General features: G+C 40.2%; 1 protein-coding gene across 2 annotated transcripts in view; it reads right to left on the bottom strand.

Annotated features, from left to right (window-relative positions):
• Acvr1c (activin A receptor type 1C) overlaps positions 1 to 20,547 on the bottom strand; it is an 84,102-nt gene that overhangs the window by 9,442 nt on the left and 54,113 nt on the right. Inside the window, exons 3-7 of one of the 2 annotated variants that reach the window (XM_051184661.1) lie at positions 18,859 to 19,098; positions 12,248 to 12,478; positions 8,304 to 8,471; positions 6,877 to 7,033; positions 4,637 to 4,761 (exon numbers count right to left, since the gene is read on the bottom strand). In XM_051184661.1, the coding sequence (XP_051040618.1) occupies positions 4,637 to 4,761; positions 6,877 to 7,033; positions 8,304 to 8,471; positions 12,248 to 12,478; positions 18,859 to 19,098 (921 nt within the window). The remainder of the gene's footprint in view (positions 1 to 4,636; positions 4,762 to 6,876; positions 7,034 to 8,303; positions 8,472 to 12,247; positions 12,479 to 18,858; positions 19,099 to 20,547) is intronic. The other variant, XM_051184662.1, reaches the window with a different exon arrangement.

Below are 20,547 nucleotides of genomic sequence, written 5' to 3'. Positions count from 1 at the left end.
AATCTAATGAAATAGAAGCAATCATCAAATGCCTTCCAAAAAAAAAAAAAAAAAGCTCAGGGCCTGATGGCTTCAGTGCAGAATTCTACCAGAAATTTGAAGAAGAAATAATGCCAATACTCCTCAAATTGTTCCTCAAATAGAACTCCTCAAATAGAAGCAGAAGGTTCATTACAAAACCCTTTTTATGAGGCTACAATTACCTTGGTACCCAAGCCACACAACTAAGAAAGTGAACTACAGACCAATATCCCTCATGAACATTGATGCAAAAATACTCAATAAAATGCTGGCAAATCAAATCCAAGAACACATCAGAGAAATCATCCAACATGACCAAGTAGGCTTTATCCCAGGGATGCAGGGATGATTCAACATACAAAAATCTATCAATGTAATCCACCATGTAAACAAATGGAAAAAGAAAAATCATATAATCATCTCATTACATGCTAAAAAATGACTTTGACAAACTCTAGCACCCTTTCATGATAAAGGTATTGGAGAGGTCAGGGATAACAGGAACATACCTAAAAGTAACAAAAGCAATATACAGTAAATCAACAGCCAACATCAAACTAAATGGAGAGAAGCTTATTGCAATTCCTCTAAAATCAGGAACAAGACAAGGCTGTCCACCATCTCCATAGCTCTTCAAAATTGTACTTGAATTTCTAGCTGGAGCAATAAGACAACAAAGGGAGATCAAGGGGATAAAAATTGGAAAGGAAGAAGTCAAACTGTCAATATTTGCAAATGATATAGTTTACATAAGTGACCAGAAAAACTCTACCAGGGAATTCCTACAGCTGATAAACACATTCAGCAAAGTGGCAGGATACTAGATTAACTAAAAAAATCAGTAGCCCTACTATATATAGACAATAAAGGGGCTGAGAAAGAAATCAGAGAAACATTACTCTTTACAATAGCCACAAACGACATAAGATATCTTGGGGTAATGCTAACCAAACAAGTCAAAGACTTATATAACAAGAACTTTGTCTTTAAAGAAAGAAATTAAAGGAGATACCAGATACCAGAAAGTGGAAAGATCTTTCACGCTATTGGATAAGTAGTCTTACTTACATATTAAAAATGGCAATCTTGCCAAAAGCAATCTACAGATTCAATGAGCACAATTCTTCACTGACCTTGAAAGGTCTCTCTATATATGAAAAAACAAAAGACCCAGGATAGCCAAAAGAACCCTGTAAAATAAAGGAACTTCAGGAGGCATCACCATTCCTGACTTCACACTCTATTATAGAGCTACATTCCTTAAAAACAGCTTGGTATTGGCACAAAAATAGACAGGTTGACCAATGGAATCAATCAAAAATCCTGATATTATCCCACATACCTATGCTTTTTGACAAAACAGCTAAAAGAATACAATGGGATGAGGAAAACATCTTCAACAAATAGTGCTGACATAACTGGATGATGGTATGTAAAAGACTGAAGATAGCCCTACCCATGTCTGTTGCCAGGCACAAAACTTAAGTCCAAATGGATCAAAGACCTCAACATAAATCCAGCCATACTGAACCTCTTAGAAGAGAAAGTAGGAGAACCCTTGTACAAATTGGTACAGGACACCACTTCCTGAACATAAAACCAGTAGCACAGACACTGAGACTGACAATTAATAAATGAGACCTCCTCAAACTGAGAAGCTTTTATAAGGCAAAGGGCACAGTTGACAAGACAAAACAGCAGCCCACAGAGTGGGAAAAAATCTTCACCAACCTCACATCTGACAGAGGGCTGATCTCCAAAATATACAAAGAACTCAAGAAACTAGTCTCCAAAACACCAAACAATCCAATTAAAAAGTGGGGTAAAGAACTAAATAGAGCATTCTCAATAGAGAAATCCAAAATGGCGAAAGACACTTAAGAAAGTGCTCAACATCCTTAGCCATCGGGGAAATGCAAATCAAGGCAACTCTGAGATACCATCTTACTCTTGTCAGAATGCCAAAAAATCAGAAACACCAATGACAGCTTATGCTGGAGAGGATGTGGAGAATGGGGAACACTCCTCCACTGCTGGTGGGAGTGCAAACTTGTACAGCCATTTTGGAGATCAGTACAGTGGTTCCTCAGGAAAATTGGAATGAGTCTACCATTGGATCCAGCAACCCCACTTTTAGGCATATTCCCAAATGATCCACATCCATGCAACAAAGACATCTGTTCAACTGTTCATAGCAGCATTATTTGTAATAGCAAGAGCCTAGAAGCTACCTGATGCCCTTCAACTGAAGAATGGATAAAGAAGATGTGGCACATTTATACAATGGAATTCTACTCAGCAGAAAAGAGCAATGGAATCTTGAAATTCCAAGGCAAGTGGATGGAACTTGAAGATATCATCCTGAATGAGGTAACCCAGTCACAAAAAGAGGAACATGGTATGTACTCACTTATATATAGATTTTAGACAGAGAGCAAAGATCACCAACTTACAATTCACACTGCCAGAGAAGCTAGGATACAAGGAGGAACCTAAGAAATTCTTACAAGGTAGCCCATAGAAGGGGAAAGAGACAAGATCTCCTGAGCATTTTGGGAGGGGGAAGTGAGTGGAGAGGGAGTTAGGAGGAAGAGAAGGGAAGGAGAGGAGAACATGTGGGACCAAGACGATTGAGTCAGGGGATGAATAGTTGAGAGCAAAAGAAGAGATAACATAATAGAGGGAACAATTATAGTCTGAAGAGAAAACTGACACTAGAGAAATGTCCAGAGACCTACAAGCATGACCCCAACTAAGAATCTGAGCAATAATGGAGAGGATACCTTAAATACTCTTCCCTGATAATGAGATTGATAACTAATTTATATGCCATCCTAGAGCTTTCATCTAGTAGCTAATGGAAGCAGAAGCAAACACCCACAGCTATACACTGAGCCAAACTCCTGGAATCTAGTTGCAGAGAGGGAGGAGTGGTAAGCAAAAATGTCAAGACCAGTCTGGAGAAACCCACAGAGACAACTTTTGTGAACAAGGGGGAGCTTATGGACCCTAGATTGATAGCTGGAAAACCTGCATTGGACTGACACAGACCCCCTGAAAATGAGTGTCAGTGTTCTGGGCAGTCTATGGTACTTCTAACAGTGGAACCAGGATGTATCCCTGGTGCATGAAAGGACTCTGGGAGCACATTCCCCATGGAAGGATACTCCCTTAGCCTAGAGACAGGAGGGGTGGCCTAGGCCCTACTCCAAATGACTTGAAAGATTTTGATGATCCTTCCTGGAAGGCCTTACCCTCCCTGTAGAGTGGGTGAGGAATGGGATGGGACAGGTCAGGGGGCATGGGAGGAAGGAAGGGAGAGGGAACTGAGATCGATATGTAAAATAAGAAAAAAAAATAAACAAAAAAGACTTCAGAAAAGTAAAGTAAAACAGGATATAAGTCAAATAAGGGGATGGGAGGGAAGTTGGGAGGAGGACAGGGGAGGAGGGGAGGATGAGGGAACTGGCAATGACATGTAAAACAAGCTTGTTGCAAATTTTAAAAAAATTATCAAAAAATACTTATATAAAGCTATGTCATTTTGTAACATATGATAAACGTTATACAATGTAATTAATAAAAGTGTAAAATCATAAAATCCTTCATAAATTTATATAATTTTATAACAATACAAATAAAGCACATATGTCTCCAATAAAAATGTTGTGATTTTTATTTTCATATAGTGTCATTATATGGTTCAAAAATAATCCTAATTGGTATATTTATAACATAACAGTAATATATATATATGTATATATATATATATAACATAACATAACAGCACTGTAATTAAAATGTATCTATTTATCAACACAGCATTTTGGGTTTTGAAATTTTTAGGTAGCTGGCTCAGCTGGTTGACACCACTTCCAAGCCTGACAAAGGGTTCCAGTCTCCAGATCCATGGGGCAGAAAGAGAAAATGCAGTCTCACAAGCTGTTCTCTGACCTGCATACACACACACACACACACACACACACACACACACACACACACACTCACACACACAGCTAAATCAAGGCTTCACCCTAAGTGTGTCTCACAAAAGAATACTCAGTAAACTGCTTTATATGTGTATTTAACTTTTTTCTCCATTGATGCAGCAATCTCATTAAAGTACATTAGCAGGGGTTCCCTTACCAATTTCTAAGCTACAGAGAAGCAGTAGAGGACAAGAGGTGAGCTGCCATTAATGTCCCCATTCCACTTTATCCCTGTATTTACATCACATGAGAGAGAAGAGGAAACGCCTGAGGAAAGGAAGGCTGGTGGCCCTGCCACCTTGGAAAAGCACTTAGCTTCTCTGAGATAAGAGTAGGGATACCAGCTGCTTGCAAACTCCAATCAGATACTTGTCTAGTGATTCAAAACAATCATTATAGGCACCAGTATGATCAGAACTGTCACCTGCATCTAAGCAGGTTTATCAAAAGGAAGCCTCCACTCTCTACAGGATACTCCACCTTTGTTCCCATAAAGAAATCACTGAATGGAATTCTTGTAATTATTCAGACACAATCCAGTATTCTAAGGGGAAAATATAGATAATCATATCTTGTACTCAGTGTTGAGGAAAGAGGAAACAAAGGAATATTGCCAAAAATCTTACCTCCAACAGAACACCTTCGAGCGATTTCCCAGTAAACCAGCCCCACAGAATAGATGTCAGCTCGCTTGAAGGACTCAAAGATGCTCACATTCATTGTGTCATCAAGCATTTCAGGAGCCATATACCTTAAAAAATGTGCACATTGAGATCCGGTCCAGTAAACTACAATTTTAATACATCGTGATTCAAAACATAAATTAAGATCACCTGCATCAATTTCAAAGGTACATCTCAGATACCATAATAGGGTGAAATTAAAAAAAAAAAAACAGTTATTGACTCAACCACCATTTTTAAACCTTTTAAATGAAACTAAAGGTCATACAGTTTTACATTATAGCAGGGTCACATTGGGAAGGTCAATGAGCAAAGCATTCAAAATCCCAAAACTTTGTCACAGAAAGTCTGATAAGCAGTGGGATTCATTCACCACAGGGGATTCAATCGCCAACACAAGGAAGGCTAAAAGGTATCCCACAAATACCTTCTCAGAATGAAGAGTTTTGCTATGTACTGTGCTATAAAGAACACTATAGCCCTGTTTGAATCAAGTTTAATGGTAAAGGTCCTTCAGTCACAGGACCTGACTGAGCCTAACTGGTCCACACAGTGTTGGGTGTTTCTCCAAATAGATACTCTTGAGTTCTTTTCAATATGTTGGGATCCTCCAAAGGAAACCAGCATCCCAGCCCTCCCAGTGGGCACCTGCTGCTGGAATGTAAGGTATGTGTCCTTACTGGGAAAAGGAGAGTGGTCCATTAAAACTGCACATTCTGAACATGCTTCCCTGGAATGTCTCAATGACCTCAATAATGTCTACCAGCAGACAGCAAATGGCTGGCAGGCACTGTCATGAAATTTCAGCTGCCTTACAGAGGCCAGCTCTACCTCCTTAGCACTCCTCTATTCTCAAGCACTTTAACAAGTTCAAGAAAATATTTTGACAGTTGTGATTTCAAGGACAAGAGTTCTGGAATTAGGAAAACATAGCATGAAGCATGGAACCTGGGTAAAGGAGATAGGAGACTGGCTGAGGAGCCACCTGCTGGTCAAAACGAAGAATGCAACAGAGGCTCAATAACTGATGAGCCTGTCATAGCCACAGCTGTATGTGCTGCTTTCACTTCCTGCTTCTGCCTAGCCTTATTATATTCTGTTCCTTGAAAGTGGAAACTGTGTTTAAATGCATTTTATCTCAAAGTACATGATTCTAGGACATTAAGGACAAGTCCAGCTACAGCTAAGTCAAAACTGGTACACTGTCTTTGTGTGTTAATGGAATAGACTATCACACAAATGGTTTTGTTATATAGTGTCCCTAAGCTATCTATCCCAATGCACACATTTTGCATGTGTTCTTTCAACCTGAGCCAGTACAGCAAGCCCTGGCTTGTGGTACTCTGATGAGGTATAAGATGCTGGACTTCCTGAAAGCATCAGTGTCAACCCCCAAAACCAAGTTCTCAGCACAAACGAGATTTATTCAATTTGCCTCCAGAAGGACAACAGGCATGGGAAAAGAGACAGAGACAGAAGATAAAGGATGAGGGAGAAGGGGAAGGAATAAGGAGGAGGGGACAAGGATATTTGTCCTAGGGGACAAAGGACTGCCTCTAGATACAGAGGAGACAGATATGGTGGTTAATCGGGAAATGGTGGTTTATAAATGCAAAGGGGGAAACCTTGCGTTAGGAGGTGTTTGATTTTAATTTGGCATGTTAATTACGTGAGCCAAAGGGGGCTTTTGATTGATGCACTTCAATACTTTGATAGCTGGATCATGGTAGTCGGCCTCAGGAGGAGGAAGAGGCCACATAAGGGAATAAACCTTGGTGGCTAGCTTTAGGGATGTAATCTAATGGTTTTTAGCAAGGCAGAGGGAATGGGAAAGAAGGCCAAGGCCTGCCGGCGCCATGTTTGCCATGTTCAAGCTGGCTAGAGTTCCTTCAGCTGCTATATATTACTGAGGTGGTTTCTTTTCTGCAGGAAAGACACCCAGAAAATGTGTCACATAAACAGGCCATGCCATTGTCTCCTCCACTACTACCATGTACTAGACTCTGCACTCAAGTAGCTGCTTCACTAGGACAAAAAGTCAGCTTCTCAATGTCTCCTAAAAGACTTCTTGATTTTTTTTTTTTAGGCCTAACTTTTTTTCACATTTGGACACACATCACAGGCACTCTTGTGTTTGATCAATCATATAAACTTTAGTAAGCTACCAACAAACATCATCTTACCTCTTTGTTCCCACTTTTGGATTCTGGGGTATGTCTATAGTGTTCATGATTGAATCATGTTTCACAGCCAGCCCTAAGTCAGCTATGGCACAAGTGTCACATTTTTTCACTAAGATATTCTTTGACTTTATATCTCGGTGAGCAATAGCAGGCTTACCTACAAAACAAGAACAGTGTATTCATTTTCCCCTACTGAAGACAGAAGCTTCTGAATCAAATCATTTGGAAGACTTAGCTAGTGTGTCTCCCTGCCAGATGCATCTTCCCCAAGTCCAGCAGAGTATCAGTTTGCTTTGGAGAGACATGCGGTGTCCTAGCCAAACTCCAAGCTAAGTGAGGGTAGTCACTTGCTTTACTCTCAAGCAGTTCCAATGTGCAGAGCACCAGCTAACAGTTGTGGACATTAATAACTACATTTTCAATAACCGAGTTCAGGTTACTACTATGTGTGAGCTATAACAGGGCTAATAAAACACATTCTCAAACTACTACTCTAGCAATTTCCAAGTGGGAACAGAGGATGGATCCATGAGGGTCCTTAAAACTACTATATATCTACCTATCTGGCTCATGCCACCATTTCTCCATTTACTTCAAATAAAACCATATAAGAGATAAATAGAATAATGAGCATATGTGAAATAAGCTAGATATTAAAGTTATTTTTAAAAGTGTAGAACAAAACCACTATTTTCATTACATTGCATTAGGAAAAAGCTGCAAAACATTTGGAAGCTGTTATTCACATTAATATTTAATTGGTTAATTGCAGTTCTTGAACTAAACAGTTGCTTAATTTCTCAATGAAAAGTTTTAATATGGAATGTACTAATAAATATAACATATATTTGCTGAAACTTTGGGTCACTCGATAGTTTATAAGAGTATAAAGGGGTCATGAACCTAAGGGCCTGTTTAGACTTGTGAGAGTCAGTTTCCTATAGACTCGGTAAATTGACAAAGCCAAGGATATTATTTGGTCTTCAAGTATTATATTCAAATATTCGGTTTTATCCTTTTGAGACAGTTCCAGCCTAGTATTGGACTCACATGTAACCAGAACAACCCCAAACTCACCGACATTTTTCTGCCTCGGCTTCCCACACAAATATTCTTTCACGGTCATGTTATCCTTTCCCACTGAATTTTAATTCTCAAAAGCAAGCATTTACACCACCTGCAATAAGTGAATATATAGCCTTTGCCACCAAAATAAGACCTCCAGGCTAAGGGCATGGATGGAGCCACTGGGAATAAAAATACAGCATGAATAACATGTGTGGTGCTGAAAATCTGAGAAAGTTGTTTGCAGCATGACAAGAACCTCCCTTTTTTGAAGTACCTCCATTGTTCCTCTGAGTCTGATGATTGTAAAGAATTAAAATAAAGTCAGTACAAAGACCAGCTTTCTGAAAGGACATGCATACCTTGAGTACCAACGATCTCCATATGTAGGTGAGCGAGACCACTGGCTATTGAAAGTGCCAGTTTGATCATTCCAGCCACGGTCACTATGTTTCTATTCAAATAGTCATATAAGGATCCCTGCTCATGATACTCTGATACAAGCCAAAGTTGAGTCCAAGTTCCATTATCTAACGAAAAATAAAACATCATTGGCTGTTGTAAATGTTGAGGGAAGGCAAGCAAGCACTTTTAACAGCAACAGCATTTAAAGCTTATAGGTACCACTTGTTAAACAAACGTAATTCTTTCAGCAGGGAAGCTGGGCTTAGGGAAGTATAAAGTTCTCCATGAGTTATTGAAGATATGGGTATAGAGGAAACTTTCATGGAAACAGAAAGTTGTGGAAGGTGGTTCAAACGAGTGAGCAACTCTCCCTGCTTCCTTTCACCAGTAGTTGCAGGTGACAATTCCCACTGTGTATGGGAAAGTTTGGAAAGATGCATTGTGGGAGACACTTCTGAGAGGATCAGCCTTGCACTGTACTCTTAAAAGCTTTAAAACAAAAAGAGTAAACCAATAACAATGGCAAGAAATATAACTAATTTACAGCAACTGCTGTTACTACCACAAGAATGCTGACATTCTAACAATGCTCATGATGTCTGCCTTTAAAAAAATAGGAAGTTATGCATGCCAAACAGTTTTATAAAGAGCCAGGTTTTATGATATGATTGCTAGATGTTCTCTGATAGCACACCCATTTAAACAAAAACTAACCCAGCATTTTTTTGAAAGGATTTTAACAGATGAGAAATAAGTCTGATACTTCTCAGTGTAGCAGCACTTCAACAATAGTTTTAGCTTTCTAAACCAGTGTCTATGACAGTATAGGCAGCCCTGGCCAGCCCTGAGATGCAAATGAACTCTATAGTGAACATTTTGCTTGGATGCTTTCCTGCAAGGTGCTGTATGTTCCAGAGCTGGATGCTATCCACCAATTTCTTTCACAACCAGGCAGTAAAAAAGCTTCATAACATACAAAAAGCAGTATACTATAAAGTTCATTAATGACCCATGACACACTGACATCACCCTTAGACCTGCCCTGCTGTCGCCTGCACCTAGCTATGCTCTCTCACAGCAAAGTCATTGTTAGACACTAGGCTACAATATAAACTGTAAATGTTTCATGAATAAAGAATTTGTGAAGATTAAAATATTAGAGACTATGGAGTATCTGTACAAAGTAACTGGCAAGTAAGGATATGACTGAGAGAAGCCAGTTAAACAAAAAGAAACAGGGGCTGGAGAGATGGCTCAGCCTGTAAGAGCTCTGGCTGCTCTTCCAGAGGACCCAGGTTCAATTACCAACAACCACATGACAGCTCACAACTGTCTGCAACTCCAGGTCCAATCTGACACCCTCATCCATGCAGATAAAACATCAATGCACATAAAATAAAATTTAAAACAGAAAGAAACAAAAATGAAAGGTGACCTCTTTGAAACAAATTTGTGAGTAAGCTACCAGGGGGACTTTTCGCCAACATGGCTCCGAAAGCGAAGAAAGAAGCTCCTGTCCCTCCCAAAATCAAAGCCAAAGCAAAGGCCTTGAAAGCCAAGAAGGCAGTGCTGGAAGTGTAAGGATGGAAAAATTTAGCCTAATTTTCCCTAGTCTCTGCCCCCTAGCAGTGAGTAGGCAAAAGGTCATTCTTGACTGTTTAAGACAGGGCGGGTTACTGACAGCACCTGTGAGTGAATGTGAACAGGAAATGAGCTGTGCCACACTACCCAGAGCCCTAGCGAAAGCAGACTTCCTGGGCAAAGCAAGGGCTTTGATAGTTCAAATTAATTGGTCCACACTGGATGCTATGATTGGTTTGTAATGCGCGGGCTTTGTTGTAACCTTATAAAAGCTGTCTGAACCCTGTACCAAGGGTTCCCAGTCCACTACCCCACGTGGAGTATGGCTGCAGACCCCAGTGCACTGGAATATAAAAGACCTCAAGCTTTTGCATCAAGACCGCTTCTCGTGAGTGATTTGGGGGGTGCCGCCTTTCCTGAGTCGGGGCGTGAGGGTTCGAGCCCTCTGCATGTCTTTCAAAAGCTGTCCATAGCCACAAAAAGAAGATCTGCATGTCACCCACCTTCCGGCAGCCCTAGACCCTGCATCTCTGGAGGCAGCCCAAATACCCTTGAAAGAATGCGCCCGGGAAAAACAAGCTTGACCACTATGCCATCATCAAATTCCCCCTGACCACTGAGTCAGCCATGAAGAAGATAGAAGACAACAACACACTTGTGTTCATTGTGGACGTCAAGGTCAACAGGCACCAGATCAAACAGGCTGTGAAGAAACTCTATGACATTGATGTAGCCAAAGTCAACACCCCTCATAAGGCCTGACAGAGAGAAGGCATATGTTCGGTTGGTTCCTGTTTATGATGCTCTGGATGTTCCCAACAAAATTGTGGGGAAAAAAAAATGTGATCATCTAAACTGAGTCCAGCTGGCTAATTCCAAATATACACATTTTCACAAAAAAAAAAAAAAAAAAAAAAAAAAAAAAAATTACCAGGGGGAAGTGTTTTCTTAACCTTGGGACAGTGTTGGTTTTTCAAAACTCTGGATATAGTGTTAAAGCATTTTCCCTTAAGAACTTGGAAAGAGGGACTAGAGAAGTGGCTTAGCAGTAAAGAACACTCACTGCTCTTCCAGAGCAACCTGGTTCAATTCCCAGCATCCACTTAGTGGCTCACAATAATCTGTAACTCCAGTTCCAGGAGTATCCATTGCCCTCTTCTGGCTTTGATGGGCACTAGGCACAGACATAAACATGAGCAAACAACCAAAACACATAGAAATGATGATGATGATAAATAGAACTTGTGAAGAACTTTCCCTCTTGACTTATCTCATTTTTACTCTTCTTTCTTACAAACCAGAACTAAGAAGTATAATTCTGGTCAAAACGTGCAATAAATGCTGAGTCTCTCTTTTGCCATCTAGTTAATAATAAATAAAATCATGATCACGTTTCTGTTAGACAAAACTTTTTTTTTTTTAATTTCCCAAGCAATAGTAGATGTGTAAAATTCACAGGTACTTGTGTTTAACTTTTCCTTTTTGGCTTTTTAATGATATTATAACTGTGACTCCATCAAGTTCTTCACAGATATTGATTAAAGTTCTAATTTCAAACCTGGCTAGATTAAATTTTCTCACTCCTGTCTGCATTTCCCTTTGTTGTCCAGAAAAATGAACCAAAGCTTTGTAGGAAGAAGAAAGAGAATGAAGGAAACCTTTCCTCACTGCCCCAGGACATGTACAATATTTTAAGAGTACTGACCAGACAGATGATCCGCTTTGTTCCAGGACACTGAAACAATTTACAATTACCCATCTGTCAATGTTAAACTTCAAATCGTGAGACATAGCCAAGTTAACAAAGATAAAAAAAAATGTACTAACAATCCCTTGCCCCATTCTCACAGTCTAGAGGTGAGATGTGTTGAAAAGTGTACACTGGCACACAAAGCCTGTGATACAGATTCCACCCTAGATGATGAACAGTGGCCATTCAGAATTCTAATATTTTCCTGCTACAAGCACACCCAAATGCCCCTTCACAGTCCAAAATGCCTCTAGATGTTTGCATGACCCAGGGTGACTAAAGACAGGAAATTAAGCTAGTAGAGTGGGTTTTCTGAGGACTGGCTCCAGTTGCAAATGGCTGGTTCCTACCCAGTACCAGTTAGCTAACATTTTAAACATTAGCTTCACTGTGTAATCCTCACTCCACACTAATTGTCTGCTGCTGCCCTTCCCTGCTTAGTTATGGGCATTTACTTGTGGGAAAGAAAAGAGAATTTTCTTAGTAAAGAAGATAGAACTTTTATGTGTTTTCTCTAACTTACAAATAATCTGACGTTTTTCTTGCCGACCATGGTGAGAATGACCTTACCTTTGTTGTCAGCTGCAATGAAGCCAAGGATGTTCTCATGTCTCAGCATCACTGTCTGATAAATTTCTGCCTCGCGAAACCAAGATCGTTCATCTCTGGAGGAGAATATTTTCACAGCCACATCTTCCCCACACCATCTCCCATGCCAAACTTCCCCAAATCGACCTTTTCCTACTATTTCTTGCAGTACAATAGTCCTTGCGATTGTTCTTTGAACCAGAAGAGGCAGACCTAGTCAAGGAAGAGGCAGACTGATGATGCAAAGCGAAAGTCACAGTGATGGCCACTGCCACATAAAAAGCAAACACTTAAGCACATTAGCAACTTTACTAAATTTGAAGAAATAAGCATCATTACAATAAACTTTAATGCCAATGCATGACCTATAAAATGTCCCAAATCATTAATTTCTCTTCTCTTACTCACAAACAAAGCTTTCTGAACACAGCCTGCTGCTGCAGATGTCTGATTTCTAAGAACTGTGGCAAATCCCCCGAATTTCCCATAAAGCCAGCCTGATTACTAAGGACTCAGAGGAAAACATGCATGGCTAACACTTAAAATAAAATTCATAGCCCCTACATACTACTGTGAAAGGAAAAGAATTTTTTGTGGATTTCTTTTTTCAAAACAAAATTAAAATCTACATATAAGGAATCAAATTCCATGACAGAGTAAGATAAGCATGTTACATTAAGAATATGTTGTCTGTGAAGTAAATTCAAGAAAAACATGTTCTACAGATAAATGTGATACTCAATCTTTTGTTGTGGTTGTTTTAAAATGGGATCCCTGGCTGTACTAGAACTCACTATACAGAACAAGCTGGCTTCAAACTCATAGAGACCTGCCTGCTTCTGCCTCTCAAGTGCTGGGAATAAAGATGAATACTACCATGCCCAGACTGGTTGTAATATTGAAAATAGTAACTCTAATTCTAAAGTTCTATCCTAGAGAATTAAGTCAAAATGTAGAAAACCTGTGTAAAATATTGAATACATTGTTGTTATTAATATTAAACAAAAGGGAAGCCTTACAAGAAAGAAGGCATTTGTCAACTATGGTACAGATGCATAAGCATGGGTAAGAAAAGACCTGGGTTCCAGTTTTAGCTAGAGCATCTAGTCACCATGGTCAACTAACTTAACTGCTGTGAGTTTTAGCGTTCTCTGGGAAACTGGACAGTATGAGAGTTAATAAGGAGGCCAAGCAGCTTTCACTGTACCTGACATAATGCATGATCAAACGATGGTCACCCTCAATCTTACAACAACCTCAGCATGGATCACATGAGATTAACCCTGACTCTGCTGCTAATGAAGCCCAATTCCAGCAACACTGGAATCTACTCTGCTGCACTGTTAAATGAGAACAGTGTGGTAAGTGCTACCTATATTGTGTTCAAACTGTGCATAGAAAAGAAACTGAACCACAAGGTGGAATCAGAGTGAGTTACAATTTTCTTTCTTCTCATTTGCTGTATTTTCAGCATAGGGTCCATGAAAAGTTTTTCTTATTCTTGTAATTGTGTTGTTAGAAAGCAAATAGTTAAAGAGGCTACAAGCAGAACATATTCTAGAAAGTCAGCTTGGTTATTGTCACTGTCCTCAGGTGGTTAGAGAAAACAATGCCCATGTGGCTCCTTGGGGGCATTGTCCCCTGATCCAAGAATGAGCCAGTGTTTACACAGATGTTCTCATCTCCAGGAGAACCACCCACGATGGTAAATAGGCACAGACTATAAATTCACTGGTATGAGCCTCAACAATTAGTCACTAAGCTCCACAGTCCGAAAGTTCTTTTGGAACCATCTGGTTCAACCTCACCATTTATCCATGAGAAAATTAGAGCCTGACAGTAATCAGACTTAAAGAGAGTCTACTGCTGCTGGTAGCTGACCCAGAATGCTTTGTCCCTCATAGGAGGACAGACCTGTGTTCCTCTCTGTGGGAGGGAAGACATCCAGCAACAAATAGCCAGGGTTATTTTTGTAGGCTTCAGTCAATGTTTTTGGCACAAAGTGACACTAACAATTATTAAGTCAAATCTCAGCATCTCCCTTCCCATATCATCACTGACAGAGAGAGACAGAGAGACAGAGAGAGAGAGAGAGAGAGAGAGAGAGAGAGAGAGAGAGAGAGAAAAATAAACCAGTAAGAGAGTGTTTTCACACTGCAGTTTTTGTATCACCCAATTGGTGGACAAAGAACATCACATCATTTAAGGGGACCAGCAGGGTGAGCCGGGTGAGACCCTGCTCAAAACCCTCCGAAGCAAATAACAAAATGAGTCTGGGTACTTTTTGTGTTACACAGCTTCAGGCTCCATTTGAACAAAAATTTTGCCTCTTGCTATGAGTTCATTTTAATCTTTTCACCAGGGATTATAGAAGCTGATGTCTGGCTTGTGTCACCATCTGTCGGAACGTTATACAGTAAGACAAAGAAGCAGGCTTCCTACTTCCGTGAAAGCCGCCTGAGACAAAGCCCACTCTCAAGCATAGTCCAATAAAACATCATTTATTTTCACTTTGTAGGCTCTCCATCTCTTTGAAATTTGTCCCTGACCTGGTCAGGGATAAGCTTCGTAATCAGGGTTTTTCAATATCTGACAAAGCTGCCTCAGATTCAAGGTCACCAACCAATTGAGAAAGGCAGAAAGGAAGCAGACTGGTCCAGTGTCCTCCTCACAGGCAAGCTATTGTGGCAGAAGCCTTGCCGAAGGTAAGCCTGTCCTCTGATGATTAAAGGCATGTGCTTTTAGCTAGGGGTCACTGCCAAACAAACTGGCTTTACAGAGACAAAATGCCCAAAGCTTGTTCCAATTTGTCCTTAAGGAAATGTATCCATTAGCAGAGTCTGGTGATGCAGGTCTGTATTCTCAACTATTTGGGATGCTGAGGCAGGGCTAGTAATACCTTGTCACCACCACCTTACCCTACCTCCCACCCCCAAACACAAACAAAGCTCAGAGAAAGAACACTTGCCCAGAACTTGCTGTGTGAGACCCTGGGTTCAATCTTCACCTCAAAAACAAAAAGAAATTATCTGGGCTTGGACATATGTTCTTCCTGCCATAAAATGTCTTAGCATATTCTCACCCAGAAGCCAGCAGAGTCACACTCATGCTTGAAAACACACCTTTAAAACATTTAAGAGGATTTTTTTCTCTAATTTTTATTGATATATATATATATATGTATATATATATATATATATACATATATATATATATATACACACACACACACACACACACACACACACACACACACACAAAACCTGATGAGTCTGTTTGGTGTTTGTCGAAGTGTGGGGCCCCTTTGAGATTTTCCTTCCACATTAGCATGTTTATTGGTGTTGTCCTGATTCTCATCTTGCTCAAATGAGGTATCATGGATGAAATTTCCCTGCCATTTCTAGGAGACACAATCTCATAGGAGACTTCTTGGTCCTCTGGCTCTTACAGTCTTTCCACCCCATCTTCTCTGTGATGTGTCCTGAACCTCAAGTGTAGGAGTTGTGTTGTAGTTGCATGCCTTGTGGATAAGCACCCTGGGATCAGTTGTTCTATGAATTTTGAACAGTGTTGGCTCTCTGTAATGGTCTCCATATGCTGAGAAAAAGCTTCCTTAGTGAGGTATGAGAGCTACACTAATCTGGATCTATGCTACATGTCAAAGTTCAGCTCTTGACCTCTATGTGTGTGTGTGTAAAATCTGGTAGCATTTCTTTATTTGTGTATGGCGGAGAGCACCATAAGGAGGGTGTGGTCAAAGAACAACACGTAGAGGTTGGCTCTCTCATTCTTGGAAATGAACTCAGGTCATCAGGCTTGGTGGCAAACACCTTTACCCAATGAAATATCTTGCCAACTCAATTCTCCTTTCTTAAATTAGATATCTAGTCTCCTGCATATTAATTTGTGTTATTTTTTATATGGAAAAGAAATCCTTGGTCAGATTCAGTACACTTAAAAGTAGGAAAATATGCAAACACCATGACCAAAAGAACCATGGAGGAGGAAAGGATTTATTTGCCTTATACCTGCAGAGCACAATACATCACTGAAGGAACTCAGGGTGGAAACTCGAGGCAGGAACCTAGAGGCAGGAATCATGGAGGAACATTGCTTGCTGGGAAGCTCCCTGGGATATTCTCATCTATCTAGCTTTCTTGTATAGTCCAAGACCATCTGCCCAGGGATGGTACCACCTACAGTGGGCTGTGCCATCCTGCATCATTTGTCAGTCAAGACAATTCTCCCATTAACATGCCAACAGGCCAAATTGACCCAGGCAATTGTTCAGCCGAGGCTTCTACTTCCAGATGTCTGTAGGTTGTGTCAATTGGACAATGAAAACTAAGCAGGACATGACCTAACATCAGCAAGTGAACGAAAATGTTTCTGTGGGTAAAAAATAAAAGGTTGTTCAGCACTTTGAAAATGATCAAGAAGTGTGTTTCTAGAAATTAAGTTTAAATCAGAGTCCTTTGCTCCCAGAAAGTTGGCAGGACTCAAACTTTTAGAGTATAGTAGTTCCCAACATAAAATATCCAAAGACGCAGAGTTTAAACAGTGAGGAATATTGTTTTTAAGATAAAAATGTAACCCTTCTATAGAGTGACATAATTTGGATTCCAGCTTTATATGCTTTGCAATTGCAGAATTTTCAACTCTTGGTTTCCTCCAGGAAAACATCTCACTCAATGTTACAGTGACAGCCTGTACCATTAGACTCTTCTGATCAACAAGATTATGTTCTTTTCTAGAGTGCTTCCTGTTATATTTAAGTGCCCATAGGAATGTGATGTTGTTTCCTCACCAACTCTCTTAGCTGTGTCTGCCTGGATGTTACCCACACACACCAGCCAGAGAGTTCCTCAAAGCCTTGTGTTTTGTTTTGTTTCCTTGCTTTTCATTTTTTTTTTTTTTTCAAGGCAAATTTTGCTATTTAGTCCGGGTTGGTGTCTAGCCTGGGAAGCTCCTATCATAGCATTCCTAATACTGAGATTACAGACAAGTACCAGCATGTGGAGCAATGGCACTGATTATCCTATCCTTCTAAAACAAGAAGAGATGTAGGAGTTTCAGAAGTGACTTTCCCTGGGTGTCCTTTTGGTCATATTTCTGTAGAGCCAAGGGCCAAGGTTTTCTAGAAATTCAGATGGGTAGAGAGGAGTCCTTGTAACTGCAGAGAAATCCTGTCCTGCCCCTACTCTTGAAATGTTTTGTGCTATGAAAAGGGCTCTTTTATTCTAGGATGCAGTCTGCCCCTTGGGGTTTCTTTATCAGCATTCTGAATCCATTAAAAAAGAAAATGTAATGTGATAACAGTGAATAGATAACCTTGAGCTGTAGGAGCCAGCTAGGAATGATGTGAGCTTCCTTCACATTCCCATTTTTGGGCTTCCAGAACTTCATATTGAGTTAATTACAGGGCAGCAAATTGTTAGCTTCCAAAACACATCTTGGGGAGGTGGGATGCCTACAGATTCAGAAGGTCTTGGTGACTGACCACAAATATTCACAAGGAACACTGCTTTATTAACTAACACATTTCCCCATATTTCAAAGACTTAAACTCAACACTCCTAACTTCCTCACTACTCTGTTTCTATGGAACAGCCAAAGAAAGCAGCAGTGATGGCTTTGATCATAGTGGGAGGTGTTAGCATTCAGGAATCTTTATTGACCAGCCCTTGGGGTTGTGACAGGACCTCAGCCATAGACACTAAAGAGTATCACCTTGTGCACTATGTTTCCTTTTAAAAGGGCCCTGCCTACCATCTCCCAACTCTCTCTCTCTCTCTCTCTCTCTCTCTCTCTCTCTCTCTCTCTCTGCTTCTCTGCCTGTCTCTGTCCCCTCACCTCTCTTTTCTCTTCTGCTGCTTCTGTCCCCCGAAGTTGGTCTCCCTCCCTCCTTGTCCCATTTCCTTTCCTCTAATAAAAAACACCTCCACATGAGCTCTCAAATGGTGTCTTTCTCTCACACATCACTTTTTAAATTACAGCAGGAGGAGGTAAAGGACAACAGGAAAGCCAAAACAAATAAACAAAGAATCAAATCCCAAGGTAAAAAGCAAAAACAAATCAGACCCCAGAAAGCTTCTTTGGACTTTTGAGAAGACTCTATTTTTTTTTTAAGTAGGATTTTTTTAAATTATTCATGCAATATATTTTGATCATGTTTTCTCCTCCTCCAACTCCTCTTCACCCAACCCCATGCCCCCGAGTGTGTGTGTTCGAGTACAGGTAAATGTTTATCTGTCTCTGTCTTTTTAAAAAGAAAAGAGGATGTGGAAATGGAATGCATTGTTATGAAGAGATAAAGGAGAAACTAAAACAAGATTAAATGGAAAGAGGAACAGGAAAAAGGAGAGAATGTGTGGAGGTACAACTAACCCTAAAGGCCTTTTGAGAAACTGTATGGAAACCTGCTACTGTAGATGACTCGCATGTAATCCTTAAAGAGATTCCTGTTCATGAGTTTATTTATTATGTACCTCATAGAGCACTTTAGTTGATGAGTTCACATTGGACACTTTTATCAAAAAGACTCTTCATTTATTTTTTAAAAAAGAGCTTGCGTATTGAAAACATACACATACCAGAGCCTGAACCTGAGGCAGTAGCATCATAAATCAGATCTTTGAGTGTTTTCCCCGCGTTTACCAGACTGTACTCTGCCAGAGGTTCCTCCACGTTGTGCCTCTTGGTCTTTCTGTATGTGCACTGGCGGTCCTGGCATGCCCAAATTGTCAGCATGGCAGCTATGGACAGGAGGCAAACAGGCACAGTGATAACAACGGTCAGCTCCGTGGGGCCAAATCTGGGGGCATTGGGTGATACTGCAGTTTAAAAATAAAGAAAAAGAAGAAAGGAAGGAAGGAAGGAAGGGTCAGTCATAAATCAACTCATGTAAAATGTTTTTAACATTTTATTTTTTAAAAATTAGTTTTCTGTATATTATAATTTGTTTGTATTGAACACTTGAGAATTTTGTAGTAATTCTAAAACAGAATATTATTTTATTTTATTTTTGAGACAGGGTCTCATGTAGCCCTGTCAGCCTGAAACTGTAGCCAAAGATGACCTTGAGCTGTAGACCCTCCTCTTTCCACCTTAACATGCCACAAGCATGATGGTATATATGTATGAAATTTCACAATGAAATCCATCCATGTCTTTGTATGTAAGTTGAAAAAATTAGTTTAAAAGTACTAACATTAAAAAAACATTTTGGAATGGGTGGTGGTGGCATATGCTTTTAATCCCAGCATTTTGGAGGCAGAGGTAGGAGAGGTAGGATAGACAGCTATCTGTGAGTTCCAGGCCAGCCTGGTCTACAGAATGAGTTCCAGGGCAGCTAGACAGTGCTGTTACACAGAGAAACTCTGTCTTGAAAAAAAAATATATGTATACATATATATATATGTATACATATATGTGTATAGATAGATAGATAGATAGATAGATAGATAGATAGATAGATAGATAGATAAGAAAAAGGTAAGAGGTGAATGCAGCTTCTACAATGACATTAGGGGTAGAATTATGCAAAGCATCTGCTTTGAAGAACTTTAAAAAATACCCAAAATATTTGATACTTTTATTTTTACTGTTTTCCCCTTGTTCTTCAGCAGTCCTCTCCTTACAGCAAATCTATCCATCCATTCATTCATTCCACAAATAATCACTGGACTCTTGGAATGTGCTGCTATTATTCCAGGCGGTGGAATAAATGGTGAGTGAAGAACCCAATCCCTGCTCTCCAAGCACATGAACTCTCATAGATCCAGACAGCTGAGCAGAAGGTTGCATAGCATCAGTGCATGAGGGCATAAGTGCTACAAGGATGAATCAGCAGAGAGGACATCATGATGGTAAGAGGTCACTAGACTGAGTGGTCCTAGAAGGCCTCTCTGGGCAAGTGTCATGGAGACCAAGAAACAAAGCAAGATTGAATGGCAGGCAAAGATGCATGGTACCAGTATGGCAGCAAAACCAGTGCAAGGGACCCAGAGGTGGGCACCTATCTGGTCTGTTAGGAAGCATGTCTAGACTGCAGGAAACAAGGAAGAGACAGGAAGTGGGATCAAGGAATTAGGGGGAAACTTTGTGGTATGTTGCAGGCTAAGGGAAGGAGTAGAGGTTTTGTTTCACAAAGAAGCTGTTGTGAGGTTTTGAGATATGGTCAAACTTTTATTCTGAGTGGAACAAGAAGAATGAACATGGAGACCAGCCAAAAGCCAAGGTCAACAAGCCTGATGGAAGGCAATCATCTCAGCTAACACCAC

This window comes from Phodopus roborovskii, unplaced genomic scaffold (genome assembly GCF_943737965.1).
Source record: "Phodopus roborovskii unplaced genomic scaffold, PHOROB, whole genome shotgun sequence".
Lineage (NCBI taxonomy): Eukaryota > Metazoa > Chordata > Mammalia > Rodentia > Cricetidae > Phodopus > Phodopus roborovskii.
The sequence above is the reverse complement of the archived record's forward strand: the minus strand, read 5'-3'. Positions and strand labels throughout refer to the sequence as shown.